This window comes from Nicotiana tomentosiformis, chromosome 3 (assembly GCF_000390325.3).
Source record: "Nicotiana tomentosiformis chromosome 3, ASM39032v3, whole genome shotgun sequence".
Classification (NCBI taxonomy): Eukaryota; Viridiplantae; Streptophyta; class Magnoliopsida; order Solanales; family Solanaceae; genus Nicotiana; species Nicotiana tomentosiformis.
In genome coordinates this window covers 104,541,859-104,563,241 of record NC_090814.1, presented here as the reverse complement: position 1 = coordinate 104,563,241, position 21,383 = coordinate 104,541,859, and the positions used below count along the sequence as shown (strand labels likewise).

Below are 21,383 nucleotides of genomic sequence, written 5' to 3'. Positions count from 1 at the left end.
TCGACCAAGCAACTAATCAGTACTGCAATACATGTCCAAAGTTGTGAACTATAGTTTGTAGTTGATTCACGCTAGCTACAAACCGAACAACAATTTGTGATGTAGTTATATGTAATAGCAATGTTTTTCACGTTGGATCAAATTTTGCTTACCTCAATTGTTAGAATTATGCATGCGATTTATTAGGACTTGGGGTTATTCATAAGATCGTGTGATTTTTAATTTTCTGAAAATATTAGACTACTATATTATTGTAACTTTGTAACTTCATTGTTTATGAGTTTGGATCCTTTTAAACAACACAGATTTTCATTTGAGAGAAAGGAGTTTAATTTTAAGTGAAACGAGTCCTAAATGTCTAATGATTGAGAATTCAATGTAATGGAAAAAACTGAAATGAAGGGAAGGTAGGAAATCTAACATATAAAATGCAGTTGCTACGTGTCAAGGTTCGGCTGTTGTAATGACTAAATGCAGAGAGGAATTTAGAAATATCATGTGAGGAAGAGGTGGTCCTTTATTTTAAACATTTTATTCTTCCAACTCTTTTAGATTCATAAGACCATAATCATCTTCGATTCATGTTGGTCAAGAAAATGCGAAAAATAAGAGAAGAAATTATTGTATTCTTATGTGGTCCAAACTTTTAGTCATGGTTGTTCAATGTATCAAACAAGCAACTAATCAATACGTGTCAAGTTGTGACCTAGTGGTATCACTACAAACTGAACAACAAATTGTATCGATCTTAAAAAGTACGTTTATCACTTTCTAGTAATAATACTCTTTTTTTTTCTTCATATATTGGGATCTTATATGTTATTTAACATATGACTTGATCAATTAATGAATAAAAACGTAAAATTTTCTCAAAAATAAATGACGTTATTGTAACTTTAAATATGTAGGAGTATTTTTTAATAGTTTGTACAGAAAATGTCAAAAAATCAGGAAGGTATTTCGAGAATCGATGTGATTAATAGGTCACTTGATGGATTATTCAAATCTCAATCATACATTCAGATTCAATATTCAATGAAGTATTCTTTCTCAGTTTCCTCCTTCCCTTACAATAACGTCATTTGTGCAGGACAAATTCTCTCAGATTTGATCTTTCAAACAACACAAAAAAATTCTATACAAATTAAAGAAAAGAGTTCAATTTTTAGGCGAAAACGAGTTATAAATATCTAATGATGAATGCAGAATTTCAATGAGTAGGAACTCTGAAATGGACCGAAAAAAGGGAACGACGCAAACCTCACATTATTACTTACATAAAAATAAAAAACACAGCAGCTACGTGTCATGGTTTGACTGTGATAATATATAAATGCAGAGACAGATATGAAGAAATATCATGTGAGGCAGGGGCGGCAACGGAAAGTAACAACCGTTTCTCTATTTGCCCATAAAAGGCAACATCACGTGCTGTCTAAGCCAAGCTGCCTTTTGATATGTTGACACGTGTTCCAGTTTGCCTTCCCTTCTCCATTATTAGAACTTCGTTCTATAGATTCAGTTATTATATCTTTAAGAGTGTAAGATTTATTATAAGAAAAAAAAACATACATTATCAAATTATATATAACAGTAAATAATTGTATTTGTGATTTCAAAACAAGATAAATAACTCAAAACATATTTTTTGCAAATATATAATCTTAGATTTTTTTTATGAACCAATCAACATCTCTGGTTAAAGGTCGCTGCTTAGTTTACGTTGCTTACGTCATGCTGGTGCCTCGCCACGTGTATGGGTATACGTGGAAGGAATATGGAGACTGGACGGCCGGGGACCCACTATGATTTGTTAGGTGGGCCCTTATGAGTTTGCTGCTATCAATAAAGATTTGAAGAGGGACACTACAAGATTTCTGAAAAGAAGTTCATATTCAATATCTGAGATTGAAAAAAAAAAAAACTTAGAAAATGATACTGTACTACCTTTCTTTCATGTCATGATTCAGATTTTTGTAGGTTGATTGATTTGATTATCTAACGTGGGCAATAAGCAATGTAGCACAATTTTAGATCTAGTTGTATCGGATTTAATAAAATTTTACTCAAATGGTCACTCTACTATCCGAAATTATCTACTAAACTCATTTTTCTTTCGTTTATAACAACAAAGTCACTTAACTATGCATATAACACTCAGAAGGTCACTCAACTAGATTTTTCAATTTTTTGATTGCCAAATACATATTTTGCCAAATACATATTTTGTATTTTTTTCTTTTTAATTATATATGATTTTTTCTCTTTTTAATTTAAATTATGGACTTCCCTATGGAATACATAAATTTTATTTATAAAATAAAAAAATAAAATAATATTTAAGCATATATAATGTTTGAATAATAATATATTGAGAGTAAATAATTTAATTAGAACAATTTGTTCATAATAACAATTTTGATGTTAGCAACAAAAACTAAAAAATTTATTTACACAATTGAAAATGAAAGAAAATAAAAAAATTTAAAATATATATTCTATGCACGTAATATAAAAAATATTATTTAAAATAAAGGTATTTTTATATTATATATTATATATTCTTGAAAATTATGCTCAATTATTTTATTATTCTGATATTATATATGCTAGAATATTTATTTTTTATTTTTAAATAAATTTATTTTCTCTATAGGTAAGTCCGTAGATTAAAAAGAGAAAAAAACTATAATATTACAAAAATAAAAAAAAGACAAAGTTGATAATTTAGAGGGCAAAATAGGTATTTGACAATCAAAAGTATAAGAAATTTAGTTGAGTCACATTCTGAGTGCTAGATGTATAGTTAAGTGACTTTTCTATTACAAACGAAAAAAGATGACTTTACTAGATAATTTCGGATATTATTTCATTTTTAATAGAGATCTCGATTTGAGCCATGCCATAGAGAATACTGATAAAAAATATTTTTCCTTTAATAGGCTCTGCCTGATTGGAATGGGATTAGTTGGGCTAGTAATTAGTTCAGATGATTCAACCTAAAAAAAAATAAATAGTGAAAAACACAAGTTGAACTCAATCCTCAATTAGAGTGGCTAAATATATGTTTCGCTATTTCGATTAATTCGTATTAGTGCCATGTAAAACTCACTAAAACAGAAATTGTTCTCTTGTAGGAATTGTCCAATCCCAAAAAGAAATGCTAAATCTTGTTTCGCTATATATAGTCTTCTCAGGGGCGGAGGCCCCAAAAATTTAAAGGCTCCAAAATTACTAGTATTCTTTATATATAGTAGTATATTATTTATATAATTATCTTTTATTATTGATAAATTTATTTCTTTATTGTCATATTAATTTTTAATAATTCGATTTCTTCCACTAATTAATATAACTAAAATAATTTTCTGTCAATCTTATTTTACTTTTTTACTTAATTATATTTCTCTATTCATTAGTTGGTCACGTAACTATATCTAATAATCTAACTTATTATTTATTTTTCATACATAAATTATACTCTCTCCGTCCCAATTTATATGAAAGTGTTTGACTGGACATGTATTTTATGAAATAAAGAAAAACTTTTGAAACTTGTAATCTTAAATAAATCATAGAAGTTTTTGGGCTAGAAATCATCTTAATAATGGTAAAAAAAAATCTAAAGTTGAATTGCTACCAAATATAAAAAGGGACTTACTAAAAAAAAAGGAGTCACTTATGTTTTCTGGATTCTCCCATTTCAGTTGTGATGCAATCAACGTTAAATTCATTTAATTTTCTGTATTTTATAAAACTAAGTTCTCATTTTTTTTAATTATACATCCTCACTTATTTAATTTTTTTTAAAAACGATGTTCATTATATATATATTAAGGCCTCTTATTAAGATTTTGCTTTAGGCCTCCGATGAGATTGGGCCGCCCCTGAGTCTTCTTCGCAATTTCCAGTATAATACAGTATTAGAGGTGCGAATTTATACTTCATAAATACAATAGTCTCGGTTTGTTTCGAATGATTTGTTACGCCTTTTGTAATTTGTCCATAAAGACATATTTACATTAATTACATATGATGATTGAGACCAGTGTTGTTTAATTAAAAGGCTGTCGCTGTATTAATCATAATATCAGGCAACACTTTGACAATTGAACTACGTTGTAGCTTTATAATAATGGCTACTGATAATAACATAACAATCAAACGTGTACCTAAGAGAAGCAAAAACTTACATTAGTTCATTCCCATTCTTGGGGTGAGCCGATTTAATAATAAAATCATTAAGGATAAAGAGGACCACAGTAGGACAAAAGTGTTTTTTTATTATTTTAATCAAGCAGCGCAAAAGTCTACGTGGAATCTGCCTTTGAGAAATGTTTTCTCTAAAATTTTTTTAAAAAAAATATTTTCTAGAGTTGCCTTATTTTTTGTTGAAGTTTTTTGAAAATCCGTTATCGAGAAATTTGTTTGACAGAAAAATGAGTAAAAATAGCATGAGCTACTCAGTTTTCGGACTGATAATTCAAAAATAGTCATTGTTTGCAAAGTCATTGAAAAATAGTCACTATTTTGCTGCAACACGGACCGATCTAGCATAATATACTGAAGATTGGTGTATGAACTTCCAGCATATTATGCTGGACCGGTATATTATACTGGAACTCCAGTATATTATGCTGGAGTTATACTGGAATTTCAGAATAATATACTGGATCTCCAGCATAATATACTGGAGTTCCAGTATATTATATTGGAATATTTTTCGAATTTTGAACAGTGTTTTCATTCAGATTTATCTTTACATGAAAAATGACTAATTTTTAATTTTTTTTGAAACTATGGCTATTTTTCAGTTACCACTTGTAAATCTGGCTATTTTTAAATTTCTGCCGAAAAAATGAAATCTTTTGTTACGTTAAAGAGAGCCAAAGGAACGCAAATCCGGAAAAGTGAGAACTCTGGTTGAGATGGGCCACGGATACGGTCTTGAAACCAAAAAGCCTGTTGATTGCCTACCCAAACCTGTACATGGGAAAGCCCATCTTCCCTGAAACGAACGTGCTCTGGGCCTTGTAGCCCAAAGTTCTCTGATAATCCCCGACCAGTGGATATTTGAATGAAGATCCAACAGCTCTTTCCCTCCTCTTACAACGGAAAAATTTGACTAGGGTTTCCAATTGATTGTTGCAATTCACCTTATTTGTTCTTATCGGTTTACTATTCAACAAAATCAATAGCTGGAAAGAGTGAGTTCAAATTTCTGAAGGTAGATTTAAAGGTAGCGGTTTTTCCATTTCTTACATTTAAACTTTACTCGGGCCGTTTTAGGTTAGTTTTCCTTTTTGGTGACTACTGGACTATGCAGTTTACGGCAGCCATGTTTTACTTACCTATTCGAAGATCAATTGGTTATATTCCTTTTGCGGGGAATACTTGTCAAGTGATGTGAAATTGTGGTTGTAATTGAAAGTTTATGAAATTGTAGCTCACATCTACTCTTTTGCTTCCTAATTATGGTTGTTTTTGTTGTTTTTCTTTCAATCTTGTTAAAGTAAATTGTGATTTGAATTATACTTTATTCCGTCCATGCAAAGGAGCCTATCAGCTTCATGTAGATAGTCCTCCAAATAAAATTAGTCATCAGTAGGCTTTTATATTTTATTGCAGGTGTTGGTCTTTGGACAATCAATTTCTTTACTGAACATTTATTTTAGTTACATGCTGTTACTAGTTCAGTTAAGTGGATGCATCCATTTCTCGGTGTTGTAAAATTTTTGTTTGACGTCCTTGCAATATATTAAGGCACTAGGCTAAACTCCACTGATAAGTTTTTGGACTTTGTTAGCTCCTTATCTTTAGTATAGGGCACATTGTAATTGAGTTAACAAACTCACTTTTGCATTTGCTATCTTTTGTACTATTTGCATCTACTTGATGCCATTTATGATATCCCTTACTTCATCAAATTAAGGCACTAGGCTCCTATATTATTTTATTGAATTATTTTTGTCCTGCTAAGATTGTGCTTCTAACACGAGCTTTCTTCTTCCAGATCAAACTGCTTTTGTATTAAAACATGGAGAAAATAGACCATGAAGTAACCAAAGAAAGAGTTTTGGATGTGAAAAATCAAAGTTTTCTGCTCGGGGAAGAGAAGTCAAGTGTGCTGTCTCCTTTACCTTTGCAGAAGAGGGGGATCGCTGTAGGCAACTCTATTGGAACAGATTTTTCATCTTGGACACCAGAGAAAAAGAATGAGCAATCACACACTAAACATGAAATAGATATTGCTGAGCTTCCTGAAAAGTCTGCTCCTCATTAAACTAGATTATTCCATTATCCATGTAATTGTTTCTAACTCTAACAGTGAGTATGTATTGGTCTTCAGATACAAAAACTTGTCAGAGTTCTTTGATCGTATGCTTTGTTCGTTGAGGTTGCTTGGTCTGCGAAAAAGGTCACCTACTTTTCAGAATGTGTCCAGTCAAGTCGAAGTTCTGACAGGAAGGTAGCTGGGTGGTTGCAGATCTCACCTATCTCGTTACTCTTTTTTCTTAACTATCTCGTCAGTCCAAATTTTCTTTTATATCTGTTCTCTTCTTTAAATTGCCTTCCCGTATATGGTAATCGTTCTTATCTCTGCAATTTTTGTTGATTGTGGCAGCTCTCTATCTGGTTATCATTCTTGAAGGAAAAAAAAAAAGGGTCTTGAATCTAGAAGAAAATGTTCTAGTTTACATGAATGATATTAGCTTCTTCAAGTTCTTAGGCATTTCTCTTCTTTCAGTACTTCTTGTGTTTGAATTATTATCTTCAAAGCATCGAGAAATAGTTTACCAATTTGAAGCTTTTAAGGTGGCATTTGTTTCAAAAACTGGTGAAAATTTTCTCGACAAGCCATTCTTGTATTTGGTTGGATTTTTTTGGAAAAATTGAAAAATGTTTTCTCCCAAAAAAGAAAAAAATTAAACAATTTTAACACTTTTTGAAATGAAATGCCAGCTAAATTTGTTTGGTTTATCGAACTCTCATTTAGTCTAAAGAGAGTCTTTTTCTGATTTATCCTGTAAAAAATATAATTGAGCCATATAATATTGGAAGAGTATATCTTTGATATTGCAAAAAGCAACATGCAGTGGCAATAGAGAGCTTGGGAACAACTAATTGCTTTTTATCTGCTGAAAATTTCTGTTCTCAAACAAGATCAATGCATTTATAACAATTGTTTGTTGACCATGAGGCGTAAGCCATGAGATTGGGATATGCGATGTTTGTTCTATTACCTGGAGCAAGTAGCTCACTGGTAAACATTGGTGAGTCATAGAAATCAGTTTGTCTTGTTACTTAAACTCTACCATGTGTAAGAAGAGTTTGTATAAACTGAAGTATTATGAACTGAATTATTATGATTTTGTTTACTCTAATCAGTTTTAGGCCTCACTTGGTTGCACTTAATAGAGGTCTGAATCTTAATCATTCAGACCTCAGACATTAAGTGCGTTTGTTTTTAAAATCTTAATCTTAATCATTAAGTGTTTTTTTTTTTACTTCACAACCACTTAATGGGTCTGAATCTGTCTGTATGATTAATATCTATAACAAAACTTAATTTTATTAAGATGCTATCATCCACATTCATTACTAACTGCCGCCGCCTACCATTATTAACTACCACCACCACCACCACCACCACTACCCCCACCCACCACCCTCACCACTATCATCCTCAACCATAACCACACACTCACAGACCACAACTACTACCACCATTATAAACTACCACCACCCACCATCACCTTCCTCAATCACAACCACAACTACTACCACCATCCTCAACCATAATCGCTATCGCTATCAATCACCACTAGCTACTACCTAGAACCACCACCATCAACCAAAATCACCACCAACCGCCGCCTCTAGTCGGCACTCACAAGCACCTCTGTTTGCCATCACCAGCACCAACTACCATATATATATATATATATATATATATATATATATATTAGATTTTAGTATTTTATTTGAATTTATGTTTATTATTTTTTAAATAAAGATAAATTCTATATATTCAGATGTTAAAAAACAAATAATCTTAATTGCATTCAGATCTTAAAACACATCTTAATGTTCAGATGTCTTAATCTTAATACACATCTTGATATTCAGATATGTATTCAGATTCAAACGTCTTAATCTTAAGAAAAACAAATGAGGCCTTAGTTCACTAGTATATCTACTGTTGACCAACTGCAGCCACAAAATGTATCATACAAGAGTATAGTAGTATCATTTTCATTTTCAGTACTTAGTTGGACCATGGTTCAGCAATTAAGTGTTTAATCCTCTATTCTCTTTTGTCAGAAAATTTTCACACAGGCATCTCGCACAGATAAAATACATAGTTCCTGAAGCTGTTCAGATAGATAAATTACTTGTGCACGATGAGAAGACCATGTGCATGAAGCCAGATGTTAAAATTACCTTGCATTTCGATGCTGTTGAAGATCACAAAGAACACTCAATGTTTATGACCCTCAGCAATCTTTTTGCGTCCAGGCTTGTGGATTTTCTCCATAAACATGCTCAGGTAATAACCCTTAAAGTTTTGGAATTTAACGGCTTCCGAGGAATTCTTCAAACTAGTCTTTACACAAGTAGAATTGGATATACAGAATCTGATGCTTCAGTAAACAGAAGTATCTAATTGAAAGATACCCTCTTTGTTTTTTTAATTTATTTTTCCGTGCATAGACCTTTCCTCCTCTAATGCCTGAAGCAAAAATTGCTATATCATGACCAGAAAGAGGTAATTGTTCAAGAATATTTCTTGCAATAACATAACTTCCTTTCCTGATAAAATCATCTTAACCCCGAATAATGTATTATAAGTCTGTGCATTAGATTTCTTGCTGTAACCTATTAACTCTTTTCTTGAAGTAATTTTGTTCTTTAAATTGCTATTTGAGGCTTAGAATGTGTGATATCCCGCTATTTGGAGGTCGAGACACTGATTATGCATCTTTATTTGTGTAACTAAGTTATTTCCGTCATAAATACACTCAAAGATTTTCATTTTGCTAACTGTAAAGCAGGATTGTGACATACCCGAAGCCATACTTCCTGGTCCGTTTAACCAAAGCTGCCTCACTAGCAATGCAGACCGGTTGCCTATGGACTTACCAAGTCCACTTGAGTCTGAATTATTATCATCATCTCATCTCTGTCCATCCTTCAGTCCACGCTTTTCTCGGCAGGCTGTTTCTACAGAAGCAAAGATAGATCATCTCTCAGCACCTTCGCCGGCATGCTTACCTTGTGTATCTGAATGTACATTGAATGAGGATCTTGATTCTAAAAGGAGATCTCCTAAGTCACCCAAATCCTCCATCAACCTGAACAATGTTGAAGAGAGCCAACCTCTACCAGGTTGTAGTTTGGTTGCAAATGAAAGAACTCCTATGAAGCTCCTGTCTGAAAGTGAAGTAACGCTTGAAACACCTGCTCAGCCCACACCAAAGAGATCGGTGCCAATTACCGAAAATAAGTACAAGAGTATGACATGCCAAAACTCTGTTGTTTCCAATCTAATTGTCAAAAGGTCATTGGATTTTTCCACCTTGGGTGGTGAAGAGATATCTTCAGATTTGAGTTCTGGCAGTATAGAGCATCATGAAGATGTAGATAATGCCCTTAAAATGGAAAGGAAGTCGATTTCAAAGGAAGATCATGTTAATGCTGATATATGCCCTCATGAGGTACCATTGTTACCTGGGTCGTTATCCAAGTGTATGGTTGGATTGCTTTCTGCCTACTAAGCATGTTCAGAGCTAAAGGCAACTTGGACTATTGCCTTTTTAGTTTGACTTGCTTTATTAATATGATTTACCATGAAATTGATTGTGAATCTTCTGGTAAGTTCAGGAAAGGAGTTGCTCCTTTAGCAAGGAAGAGAAGAATTATCAAAGTCATTTGACTGCGGCCCGGCAGGAATCTCTTGGTTTATCCGATCTTGTTCGTCTAATTCACCGCATTTTCCAGTCTGTTGGCTGCCGTTCAATGACTAAAGTGGAGCTTGTTCACAAGATCATAGTGCATGACTATGATATTGATGAGAACAGTATGCTCAAAAGCTATATCCTTTCTTTTCTTACTTTTTGATAGATCTAAAACCATTTTGTCTTAATGTAGCTGATGTGGAAGGGCAGATAGAACTTCTTGAGAGACTAGTTCCAGATTGGCTATGCAAGAAGTCTGCTCCCACTGGAGACCTTTTGTACAGGTATCTCTCATGTAAAACATTATACTAAATTTTGATTTGATTTTACTATGTGAGAGCATGGTGTGGTAGGATTTGTTCTGTTTTAGAGGTCACAGGTCCAGTCTCCAAAGACATCTTCGCTTAATCTATTTTCTACTGCTATGTAGGTGACTTGTGGATTCAGACTGCTTCCTTTAAAACCTTTGTCCATTTTATTTATATACTTGAAATTTGTTCTTAAAGGCTATGTCAACATTAGTGATAAAGGTGAAGATAACTTGCCAATGCTTAGTTTGCTCAATTGGCTTGGTACTGGCATACTTGTTTTTCGAACCATTTTAGTTATTGCTTAGTTTGCTCAATTGGCTTGGTACTGGCATACTTACTGCTGTTTCTTGACACTTGTTTTTCGAACCATTTTAGTTATTGCTTACTACGAATAGAGAAAGAGAGAATTGCTCTAAGTGAAGTGGTTGGTTAACAATGTACAGATGGGCTCCTTATGTTTGAGATGAAATAAGGAAAATTTCCTACTTGTTGAGATTCCTAATCATTATTTCAACAACGGAAAAGGGTCTGATATAACCCTCTACTTTGCTTTATTGTTCAATCCTGTCCTCCGTTATACTTTCCGTTCAGATTTACCCCTGCTGTCCATCAAAGTTCTAAATCTGCCCCTATTTTAACGGCTGAGACACGTGGCGCATTCTAAAAGAATGAACCAATCCAACTCAGAAAATAACCCAACCCGACCCATTCCCCAACTCACTTCTCTCCAATTCACTCTTACTTTTCCCCCAGTTTTTCACATCAAGATCAAAACGTTACTATTTTCAGATCTCAAAATATCACTATTGAGCTCCTAGTTTGAAAAGAGAATTGGATATTGCTAAAAATTATGTTCTAAAGAATGAGTCACATGATAAAGTTGAAATCTTGAAAAGTCCCTTGAAGCCTTTTGTGAATAAGTTAGCAATAGCACCCATACCTTCTTCCAGATCGAATCAATAATTATCAACTGTAAAGAATCAGCCACAAAGTAAAGATTTTGGTGATAAAGTTAGTCATGAAGGCAAAACAGAGCAAGAATTCAGCACCAAAATCAGAGGAAATTACTAAATGGGTGTGCTAGAATTGGAAGTATAGGTGGTTGAGGTGTTTTCCCGGTCAAGCGGTGGTGGCAGCTCCGCCGGAACTGCCACTGTTTGAGCACCACCTGACACCATATAAAGGGCCTTTGACAAATAAAGTGTTGGAGAAATGAAAGAAATTTTTGGGTCGTTCTCTCTGCTGCTATTACACAAAATCAGTTACTATTTTTCTTACAACAACAACAACCCAGCAGTAACTATTTTTCTTCTTTTAATTAATTACACATTACTTCCATATTTTCTTGGTTTTGAGATGATTAGTGGATTTAAAGCATTTGAATCAACAAATTGAGTTGTGTGGGTTACTTTTGAGGAAAAAACATAAAGAAAGAAGAGGAACAAAGATATGTTTCTCTGTACGTAAATTTGATGATCAAGATTTGATTTTCAATCTTTTGGAATGTGTATTTGCTCGAGTATCATCATTTTGATATTTATCATTGAAATGAGTCCAAGTTCTGATCTTCACGGAAGAGAAGTGAGTTGGGAATGGGTGTCGGGTAATGGGTTGAATTAAGGGGCGGGTTTTAAAATTGGGGATGAGTCTTTTGTTCAGAATGTGCCACGTGTCTCCGCCGTTAAAATAGGGGCAAATTTAGAATTTTGATGGACGGCAGGGGTAAATCTGAACGGAAAGTATAATGGAGGACATGATTGAACAATAAAGCAAAGTAGAGGGGTATATCAGGCCCTTTTCCGTTTCAACAATGACAAAATCACTAAGAATATTCTAGAAATCTCAATTTTATGGCTTGAGTTTTAATTCTTGGTTGTCATGTAAGCCATCATTAGAATGCCTTTAAACCCCCATAACCTTTAGAGAATGTTCATTTGAGTGGCTTCTTATGGCAAAGAGTATATGGTTGCCAAAAAACTTTTGGACAATAATGTCTATTTGCGTGGCTTCTTTTGATGAAGAGTATATGGTTGGTTGTCTTTTGTTTCTTATTAAGTTTTGGCTGTACTAGGTTTGATTATTATGGTTTTTAAATTATTGATATGTTTAATACTCTTTTTGAATGCAGTATCAAGAAAGTTCCTGACTTGAGCTCTGTCTGCGAAAGGATTATAGGTGTGTGATCGATTTATTACAAGGTAAGTGTCCTATTCTTGCACATCCTGACCTTACATGTTTTTGAAATGTGCCGTTAAGGCTCTATGTGTACTCTTCTCTGCTAGCTTCTGATATTTATCGCTCTTTTCCAGGGCGCATGTCATTGGAGATGCTCAAGATAGTAACTCATAAACTCAGTTCTGGTCCTTGCGCATCATATACAAGAACTTGGTGCATTTATGGAGTATTTGGGACGGGCGATTGTCCAAAAATGTAGTGAAGGCATACTATAGCCCTGTAATTTGTTCTGAAGTAGATTAGTGTAAATGAAGATTGAGCTGCTTATCCATTTGAATAACTCACCTAATTGATTGATGGAGTTTTTAGTAGCTCATGCAGTTGATCGGATATTTAACTGGCATTTACCTTGGTGTTGGCATTTCCTCCCCTGCGAGTCATCACTGTTTTTCCTCTCCCTACAAAAACTCTCTTTCACTCATTCACTAATATTTGCGAAAAACGGATCAAATATTTGAGGAATTCTGTATATTTGTGGGAACGCATCAAATATTATTAGACATCTGAAACTTAGGAAATCTACAAGTTTTGGAAGTTAGAGTAAAACTACCTCATTTCTTTGGTTTCAATGTCACTTGTACCTATTAGTGTTTGGTACTGATAATCACTTTTCTTTAACAATTTATTGTTGTAATTAATTTTAAGGAAATTTTAGAGAACTCTTTGCCTTGTAATCTTTTTCTTTTCTGTTAGGACTATATTTGAGCTCTAATGAATTTTCATGTCATCCAAAACAGCGAGATACTGGCAGCGACAGCTACAACCTTGAAACGTCTACTTGACAAATGCGTAAGCCATGAGCATTTGATCAAGCAAATTCACGCTCAATCCATCACCTGTGGTCTCTTTGCGCAATCTCATCAATCTTTTCCCTGCAAATTGCTCAATGCATATGCCAAACTGTACAAACCATTTGCTGCCCACAAAGTGTTCGATCAAATTCCCCATCCAGATATTGTCTCCTGGACTTGTCTTCTGTCTCTGCATTTGCAATTACAACAACCTACTAAAGCCTTCTCTCTGTTCACCCGTTTACTGGTTTCAATTTCTCTTAAACCTGATTCCCATTCCATAGTTGCAGCTCTCTCAGCTTGTGCTCGCACGCAAGACCTGCTTAATGGAAAAACAGTGCACGCTATGGTCTATAAATTTCTCTGTCAACCTGAACCCATTGTGGGTAATGCTCTGATCGATATGTATAGCCGAACGGAGAGGATCCACTTGGCTCAACGTGTATTCGATAGTATGCACGTTAAGGACATTGCTACTTGGACTAGTTTGCTCAATGGGTTTGTAGTTTCCGAGGAGATTGAGTCTGCTTGGAAGTTGTTTGAGGAAATGTCCCACAGGAATGCCATCTCGTGGACTGTGATGATTGTGGGATGTGTACGTCGCAAAGAACCGGTTAGGGCGTTGGAACTGTTTAAGAGAATGAGGAAGGAAGGCGATGACAGCCCGACCACAATCACAATAGTTGCTGTGCTATCTGGTTGTGCTGATATTGGAGCTCTGGATTTTGGGAGGTCGATTCACGGGTATGTTAACAAGGTAGCTGGTTTTGCTGTCGACGTTGGTGTAAATAATGCGCTGATTGATATGTACGCTAAAAGTGGGAATCTTGATTTTGCTACAAAGATTTTTAGAGGAATGATAAAAAAGGATGCTTTCACGTGGACTAGCATAGTTTTAGGTTTGGCACTTCATGGTAGAGGAACAAATGCCCTAGAGGTTTTTGATGAGATGTTGGAATCTGGGGTAGCTGCAAATGAGATTACGTACCTTTCCGTTCTATCTGCTTGCAGCCATGCTGGATTAGTTAACGAGGGGAAAGAATTATTTAACAGGCTGAAGAATGACAGTAGTTGTGCAACTAAGATAGAGCATTATGGATGTATGGTTGATCTCCTTGGTCGGGCGGGTCATATAGATGAAGCAGTGAGATTGATTCAACAGATGCCAATGAAACCTGATGCTGTAATATGGAGATCACTTTTGACTGCTTGTGTCGCGAATAGAAATTTGGAATTAGCTGAAATGTCTGCAGAGAAAGCACTTGAATTAGAACCTCACGATGACGGGGTGTATGTACTTCTTTGGAATTTGTATAGCTCTGGTAATATGTTGGAAGATGCTTCCAGGACAGTGAAGATGATGAGAGATCAAAGAATCAAGAAAAAACCTGGTTGTAGTTGGGTTGAAATTAATGGAATTCTACATGAATTTGTTGCCGAAGCTGCGAAACAACATGTCTATGATGGTATATACAGGGTATTAGATACAATTCTAAAGCAATCAAATTTGGATCTTTTTACTATTAGTGCAGAAATGTAGTCTTTTGGCAGCTATAATATTTTCTGCCCTGGATTTATGTTTGGGACAAGGACAAAGAGTCCTAGAAAAGATTCCAGTCCCAGTTCTTTTAACTATGGAAGACACTACTTAATTTGTGGTAGATAAACACAATGCAGGAAGTGCTCCTCGGTTAATTATCTTCGGCTATGTGCAAATGCATCTATTGCACTTGTGTTATAATTTTCTTTCGCACATTGCATTTTTGGATTAGAATATCCTCTGGAGTAGTAAGTTCTCCTTTTGTGTCATAATCTTGGCAGGGAGTAGATTCTGATCATTGTTTTGTGTGTGTGTGTGTTTTTCAATTTTTTTTTGTGTTAGCTGGAAAAGGAAGATTAGAGTCCACAGCAGCCCCTAATCACAAGTTTAGAGATGTTGATTGACACATCATGTGAGGTGCATCCAGATCATCTTATCCAGACTATCCACATTTAATCTTCATGTCTAGCTAATGTATGACGTAACCTCAATAAAATATTGTCAATAAATTGAATATGTATACCTTTGCGCAGAACTAGCGATCAGCATGTAACTCTAATAAATAATGTTGACCTTATTAAGTTTGACCTTTGAATGTTGAAACTTTGACCGAAAAAGAGTATCTTATACTCCCTCCGTTCCAATTTATGTTAACCTGTTTGACTGGACACAGAGTTTAAGAAAAAATGAAAGACTTTTGGAATTTGTGGTCCTAAACAAATCAAAAAGGGGCCCAAAGTATTTGTGTGGTTATAAAAGTTTCTCATTAAGGGTAGAATTATAAGTTTAAGCTAAATTATTACCAAATTTAGAAAGGAGTCATTCTTTTTGAAACGAATCAAAAAAGTAGTAGTACATGTTATAAGCAAAATGAAGCTAGAGGAAAGTCTCGAACGATTTGGCAACCATAAACTTGTAACATGCCGTAAAGCAACGCATTGTTTAATAGGCTATACATGCTCATCATTTTCTCAGTATCTTATCAATTCGTCAGAAAGTAGTAAGTTAATGCTGAGATTGATCTAGAATTAGAAATTTTTGAATTATGTGAAAGTCAAAAACGATTCTTCGTTGAGATCAGATCTCCCAACCTTCACAATTTTTTAATCCCATGGCCATGTGCATTTCTTGAATTCCCACAGCTATAAAAACCCCAAAAGCCTTCAATCCATTTGCTAACATTACATTAACTCCACATACCAAACACAGCTCAAAATGAAGACCAATCAACTTTTCCTTCCCTTCCTCATCTTTACCATCTCTTTTAACTCTTTCCTCTCCTCGGCAGCCGAAGCCCCTCCAGCAGTAATCGACATTGCTGGAAAGAAACTCCGGACAGGCGTCGATTACTACATCTTGCCAGTGGTCCGTGGACGAGGTGGTGGACTCACCTTAGATAGTACTGGCAATGAATCTTGTCCACTTGATGCTGTTGTCCAAGAACATCATGAGATCAAAAATGGCCTTCCTTTGACCTTTACACCTGTTAATCCAAAGAAAGGCGTGATTCGCGAGTCCACTGATTTAAACATAAAGTTCTCTGCAGCCTCAATCTGTGTTCAGACAACGCTGTGGAAGCTAGATGACTTTGATGAAGCGACAGGGAAATATTTTATTACGATTGGTGGAAATGAAGGAAATCCTGGTAGGGAAACAATAAGCAACTGGTTCAAGATTGATAAATTTGAACGTGATTATAAGCTGGTATATTGTCCTACAGTATGCAATTTCTGCAAGGTCATTTGCAAAGATGTTGGAATCTTCATTCAGGATGGGACTAGACGTTTGGCTTTAAGTGATGTCCCATTTAAAGTTATGTTTAAGAATGCTTAAGTCTTCAAGGATTGAAGAAGAAAAATGAAGTAACAAACTAGTCGCTTAATAATTTGTATTTATTCGAATATTTCTGATTTGCTGAAATGAAGTACTAGTGATAAGAGAAGCATGAGCTTCCAAACTCAAGAAAACCACATATGTATTTCATCTAATAAGAGAAGCACGAGCTTCAAAAGTAATTTAAAAAAAACAAGTGTGTATTTTATTTATGTCGTGTACTCTTTTGATTAATATATGTTGTTTCTTGGCTTATAGGCTCGATTCGTTAGGCCTTAGACATTGTTGATATTTGATGTATTTGAATTTCTTGGTTCTGTTGAATGTAGTAAGTAATAACAGAAGCATATATAACGAGCTTGATCTAATACTACACCTTGTATTGTGAATGTCGTCTATTATTTCCCATGCAAAGAGCTTATGTTTTATTTTTCTTTCTGCGGATTTGTTAGGATGAAAGCTTAGATAAAGAAGTAAAACATATTTATTTTATCATAATCTCCCAAACTCCAACTTATCAAGCAATCTTAAGCTGATCAAAGAATTGCGTACAAATTCAAGTCCGAATCATTTTGGTTCATGGATAGTTACTAAGACTTACTTGTATTTCCTTTTGTGAAGCCGAGGAATGTCGCGACTTTTCAAATGATGAACTTTTATTTTTCTTTCCTACTCCCTTCTAAGCGAAGATGTAATAGTAACACATGAAACAAAAATAGTGATAACACTTAACAGCATTATCACACGATTATCATCATATCTCGTTACGTTCATCTTAGTGTTTGAAACGCTAAATCGTCGTGTTAATCGGCATGTATTTTAGATATTTCCTTTTTCTTTTGGGTGTGGAACAGGGAATGGAGGGGGAATTTCAGTAGAGCTTCAAGATAAGAATTCTTAAATAAAAGCTAGATTATCACTAGGCATTGACGAATTATAATATTAAAGTAACTGTTGTTTTCACGAACAAACTTGAAGAAAAGAGGAATGTTTTTTGAATGATCACATCTAACAAAAGGTACAAGTAGCAGTATAAATCAAGGATAAAATGAGATTAGATCGCTTTGACATGAGTGTTAAAAGGGAACAAAGCAAACCTAAAATCACATGAAAACATGGCCGTATTGAAAGAACTACAAGCTCTTTAAATCCATGCAGACCTAGCAAAAATTGAGCACAATGTAAGAAATATCTCTATAAGCTGTTGGGACTATATTTTAGTTAGTAGCTAAGCTGAGAGCGGAAAGAAGGAATCACAAAATCAAAGCATTCCTTCTTTAGGATATTGGCCTAGTGATATCTTAATCTAAAAAAAGAAAATTTAATAAGAAAATCCAATTTCCCTGACTTTAGGTTATCTTCTCTCGTCTTCTAGTCCTATCAAAAATTTATATACTAATAGAAAATATTAAACACGTCTACTGTTTTATTATTATAACTTTTTATTGTATAATATAGGTCTACAATTAGCTTCAATAGAGCAGCATGATCCATTAATCATATAATCTAGCTTGGAATTGTAGCATAGTCTGTTTCTTATACCACCTCTTTTCTCAGTTTACTAGCTGAATTCCACCTAAGCCTTGGTAGATAAAAACTATCCGGTACTTGTTCAATGCGATACGTATAAATTGACACAGATAACACCTTTTTTAAAAATAAAAATAAAAAGATATATATCCTTCCTTTTGTAGGTTTATACCATCACAAGTTCCCACTGACAGGGTTATTATTCGTGAAGTTATGAAAATTGAAAAGTATTATTTGCTTTTGAATAAACTAACAGTTTATCAAAAGATCCTCTTTATCAAAATAAGAGGGATTAAAATCTATAAAGATGACTGAAATGAATGTAATATAAAGAGCATGGAATTACAGGAACAGTCAAAAAGTATGACACATGAACTCATAAAGGACCAGGAAATTGTTTTGTACCAAATTATTTTATTCTTTCCCTTTATACCCCTAATAATACCGTAATACTAATACATATTGATAATAATAACACTGGTTTTTCTCTCTCTTTTTTTTTAAAAACAATTTAGCATCTGAGCAACTCAACCATATATCAACAAAAGACGTTCAAAAAAATAAGGACCACGAAGAAATAAGAAAATATTTAACTCCAGTATAAGACTTGATGTCACTCTCATGCTAAGTCGCCCGCAAAATCCTCTTATCCACCTTCCTTTACCATCTCGACCAACACCTCCAAAACCTGCTAGTCCTGAATTAGGCATAAAACTGCCGTGTTGATTTTGATAAATTCTAACGGAGGAGACGACCAACTAATGAAAATATGTGTAGTACTACTCCGTTGAACTTTTGTTGATTGAATATGGCAATTAGTTGCACTCCTAGGGCCGATTGGAAGATGACTTTGCCAGCAAATGATGCCATAGCTTTTTAGATACCACAAGATTGCACTATAAAACTCTTTTTGGACTATCAAAGGAAGAAAAAGAGATCGTAGAATTAAAAATAAAACTATTGCTCTTTAAACTATTATATATATATATATATATATATATATATATATATATATATATATATATATATATAAAGTGGCAGCCTAATCCTAATTTATGTTGGATTCTTCGTTTAGGAAATTAATACACAAATAGGAAACTAAATAACGTGACTTTTTAAATCCTAATTCGAACTCAAATGGGACTTGCATTTAGGAAACCCATAAGAAGAAGGAAACAAAATAAAAAATGGAAATTGGAAACGTGACTTTTTAAATCAAAACTCCAGCGGGATTTCATTTAGGAAATCGAGACGGAAAATGAAACCAAAAAAAATTAATATTATAAATTATGATTTCTGCTTCCCTTCTTATATTTATTACTAGTGTTAGAACTCGCGCTATGTGCGGATAATTTGACAGAATATTGATCATATAATTATGATCTAATACATCATATTATTTTTATAAAGATTCGTTGTTATTTTATTATTTAATGTTGTGTGCAAAAATATAACAAAATCTATACAAAACCGAATAATACACATCATATAGTAATCAAATAAATTATTTGTTCCTTATTTATTCTTTATTAAATTAGCAAGTACTTAATACTATACATTTCTAATGTGACTTTTTATGAACTTGTCAATTGGCTTAATATTTTGATACTACTTCTCTTTTATATATCATAGATATATATTTTCTTACTCTGGAATATTTTTATTTTTATTAAACTTATGTTATATTGTTCAAAGTTCTTTAATTGTCTAAGTTTATCAATAGTTTTTTTGAGTGTTACTTATTTATATTTTATTTTTTAATTAATTTAAAATATAAATATCACAAAAATTATCTCTATCCCCCCTTTTCGTATATTGTTTTCTACTATAATATTTGATTAGTTTTCTCATTTTGTAGTTTAATGAAAATTTAAATAATGTAATATTTTTAATTAAATTATAATTTTGAATTCATCAAAAGTATAAAGAGATTAGCTTTTTATTATTTTTATAGAAAACCTACCAATATTTTTAATAATTATTAATTTGTGTTATATATAAAATATGCTTATCTTGTGTATAATATTCTAATAGTATCTTTATCTTTTTGTATTTTTTATTATGAAATTATGAGTTCTATTTTTTAACTAAAATTTCCTACATGGGAAATTTAATTAGTATATACTTTTTTACGCTGTTCTATTTTTGTGCTATCCTCACAAGGTAGGGGTAAGGTTTGTGTACACATTACCCTCTCCAGACCCCACGGTGTGGGATAATACTGGGTATGTTGTTGTTATATACTTTTTTACGCTATCGCTTGAATTTTTTTATATTTAGTATTCTTACTTTATAACTATTTATTATGATTTTATTTATGTGTATATGTACAACTTTTCTTATCATAATTCAAATTATAAGTTATATTTTCCTATTAATTTATATTTTATTTCTTTTTTTTTCCCTTGCTTATCTAATTGTATTATCCATTACTTAATATTATTAAATTATCATATGAATTTTTAATAAATTAGCAGTTTAATTTAATATAATACAATGAATATAATTTTGTATTACTCTTGAAATTTAACTTGACTTTATCCCGTATGACTTTCTCATAATTATTTTGATATTTAAATTTATCAATAATATTTTCGAGTATTATTTATTTACTTAATTTTATCAAATAAATTTAAAGTGTGGATAGAATCACATTATATATATTCTCCTCTTTATACATTAGTTTTATCTTATCCATATAGCATGTAGCATGACCATATGAACTATTATTCAAAAACTTTCTCCTTTCAAAAAATAAATCAGTCTTATCATTTTATATATCTCTACCTTGAAGTTATATGTATTTATATACTTTTTGCTTCTTTTTTTTTAGAATAGTTTCCTTAAAATATATATAGATATTTTCAAAAAGAGTAACTAATTATTAACTAACCTACCTAATTTTGTCCTAAAATTTGACACTTGTTGAAGTTTTGTTGTGGAACTTGAAATCATCACATTGATTTGCTTCTCCTATACTATATATAGATAGATATGGTGAGAAAAAAAAAGGTAAATACAACAAAAGAAAAAATGTCTTCCATGAAGCTGCAGCTCCGACATCTAGTTATCCACACTTTAAAAAAAATGTAACAACAAACACTGGCAGCCGAAGCAGCAGTAAACAGCTTAATATAGAGATTAATGCTTCTACAATTTTCCATCAACGTGTCCCACCTTGCTC

The 21,383-nt window shown here is 33.1% G+C and overlaps 3 protein-coding genes across 5 annotated transcripts; all 3 read left to right on the top strand.

The window, feature by feature from the left end:
• The first annotated feature begins 5,052 nt into the window (after positions 1-5,052).
• On the top strand, positions 5,053-12,871 carry LOC104117702 (CDT1-like protein a, chloroplastic). Of its 3 annotated transcripts, none has more exons than XM_070197387.1 (9): positions 5,053-5,227; positions 6,014-6,267; positions 6,350-6,469; positions 8,326-8,551; positions 9,054-9,719; positions 9,886-10,081; positions 10,153-10,243; positions 12,399-12,468; positions 12,580-12,871. In XM_070197387.1, the coding sequence occupies exons 2-8, from the start codon at positions 6,038-6,040 to the stop codon at positions 12,451-12,453; spliced, it is 1,584 nt and encodes a 527-aa protein (XP_070053488.1). In that variant the 5' UTR covers positions 5,053-5,227; positions 6,014-6,037; the 3' UTR covers positions 12,454-12,468; positions 12,580-12,871. The 3 variants fall into 3 exon arrangements, with proteins under 3 accessions (XP_070053488.1, XP_009627074.1, XP_070053489.1); XM_009628779.4 differs by having other exon boundaries at positions 5,060-5,239; XM_070197388.1 differs by having other exon boundaries at positions 5,072-5,239; positions 9,057-9,719.
• Positions 12,872-13,216: 345 nt separating this feature from the next.
• Positions 13,217-14,836, top strand: LOC104117701 (pentatricopeptide repeat-containing protein At2g22410, mitochondrial-like). Its single transcript, XM_009628773.2, has one exon. The coding sequence runs from the start codon at positions 13,217-13,219 to the stop codon at positions 14,834-14,836; it is 1,620 nt and encodes a 539-aa protein (XP_009627068.1).
• Positions 14,837-15,990: 1,154 nt separating this feature from the next.
• Positions 15,991-16,924, top strand: LOC104117699 (kunitz trypsin inhibitor 5). Its single transcript, XM_009628772.4, has one exon. The coding sequence runs from the start codon at positions 16,052-16,054 to the stop codon at positions 16,667-16,669; it is 618 nt and encodes a 205-aa protein (XP_009627067.1). The 5' UTR covers positions 15,991-16,051; the 3' UTR covers positions 16,670-16,924.
• Positions 16,925-21,383: the final 4,459 nt, after the last annotated feature.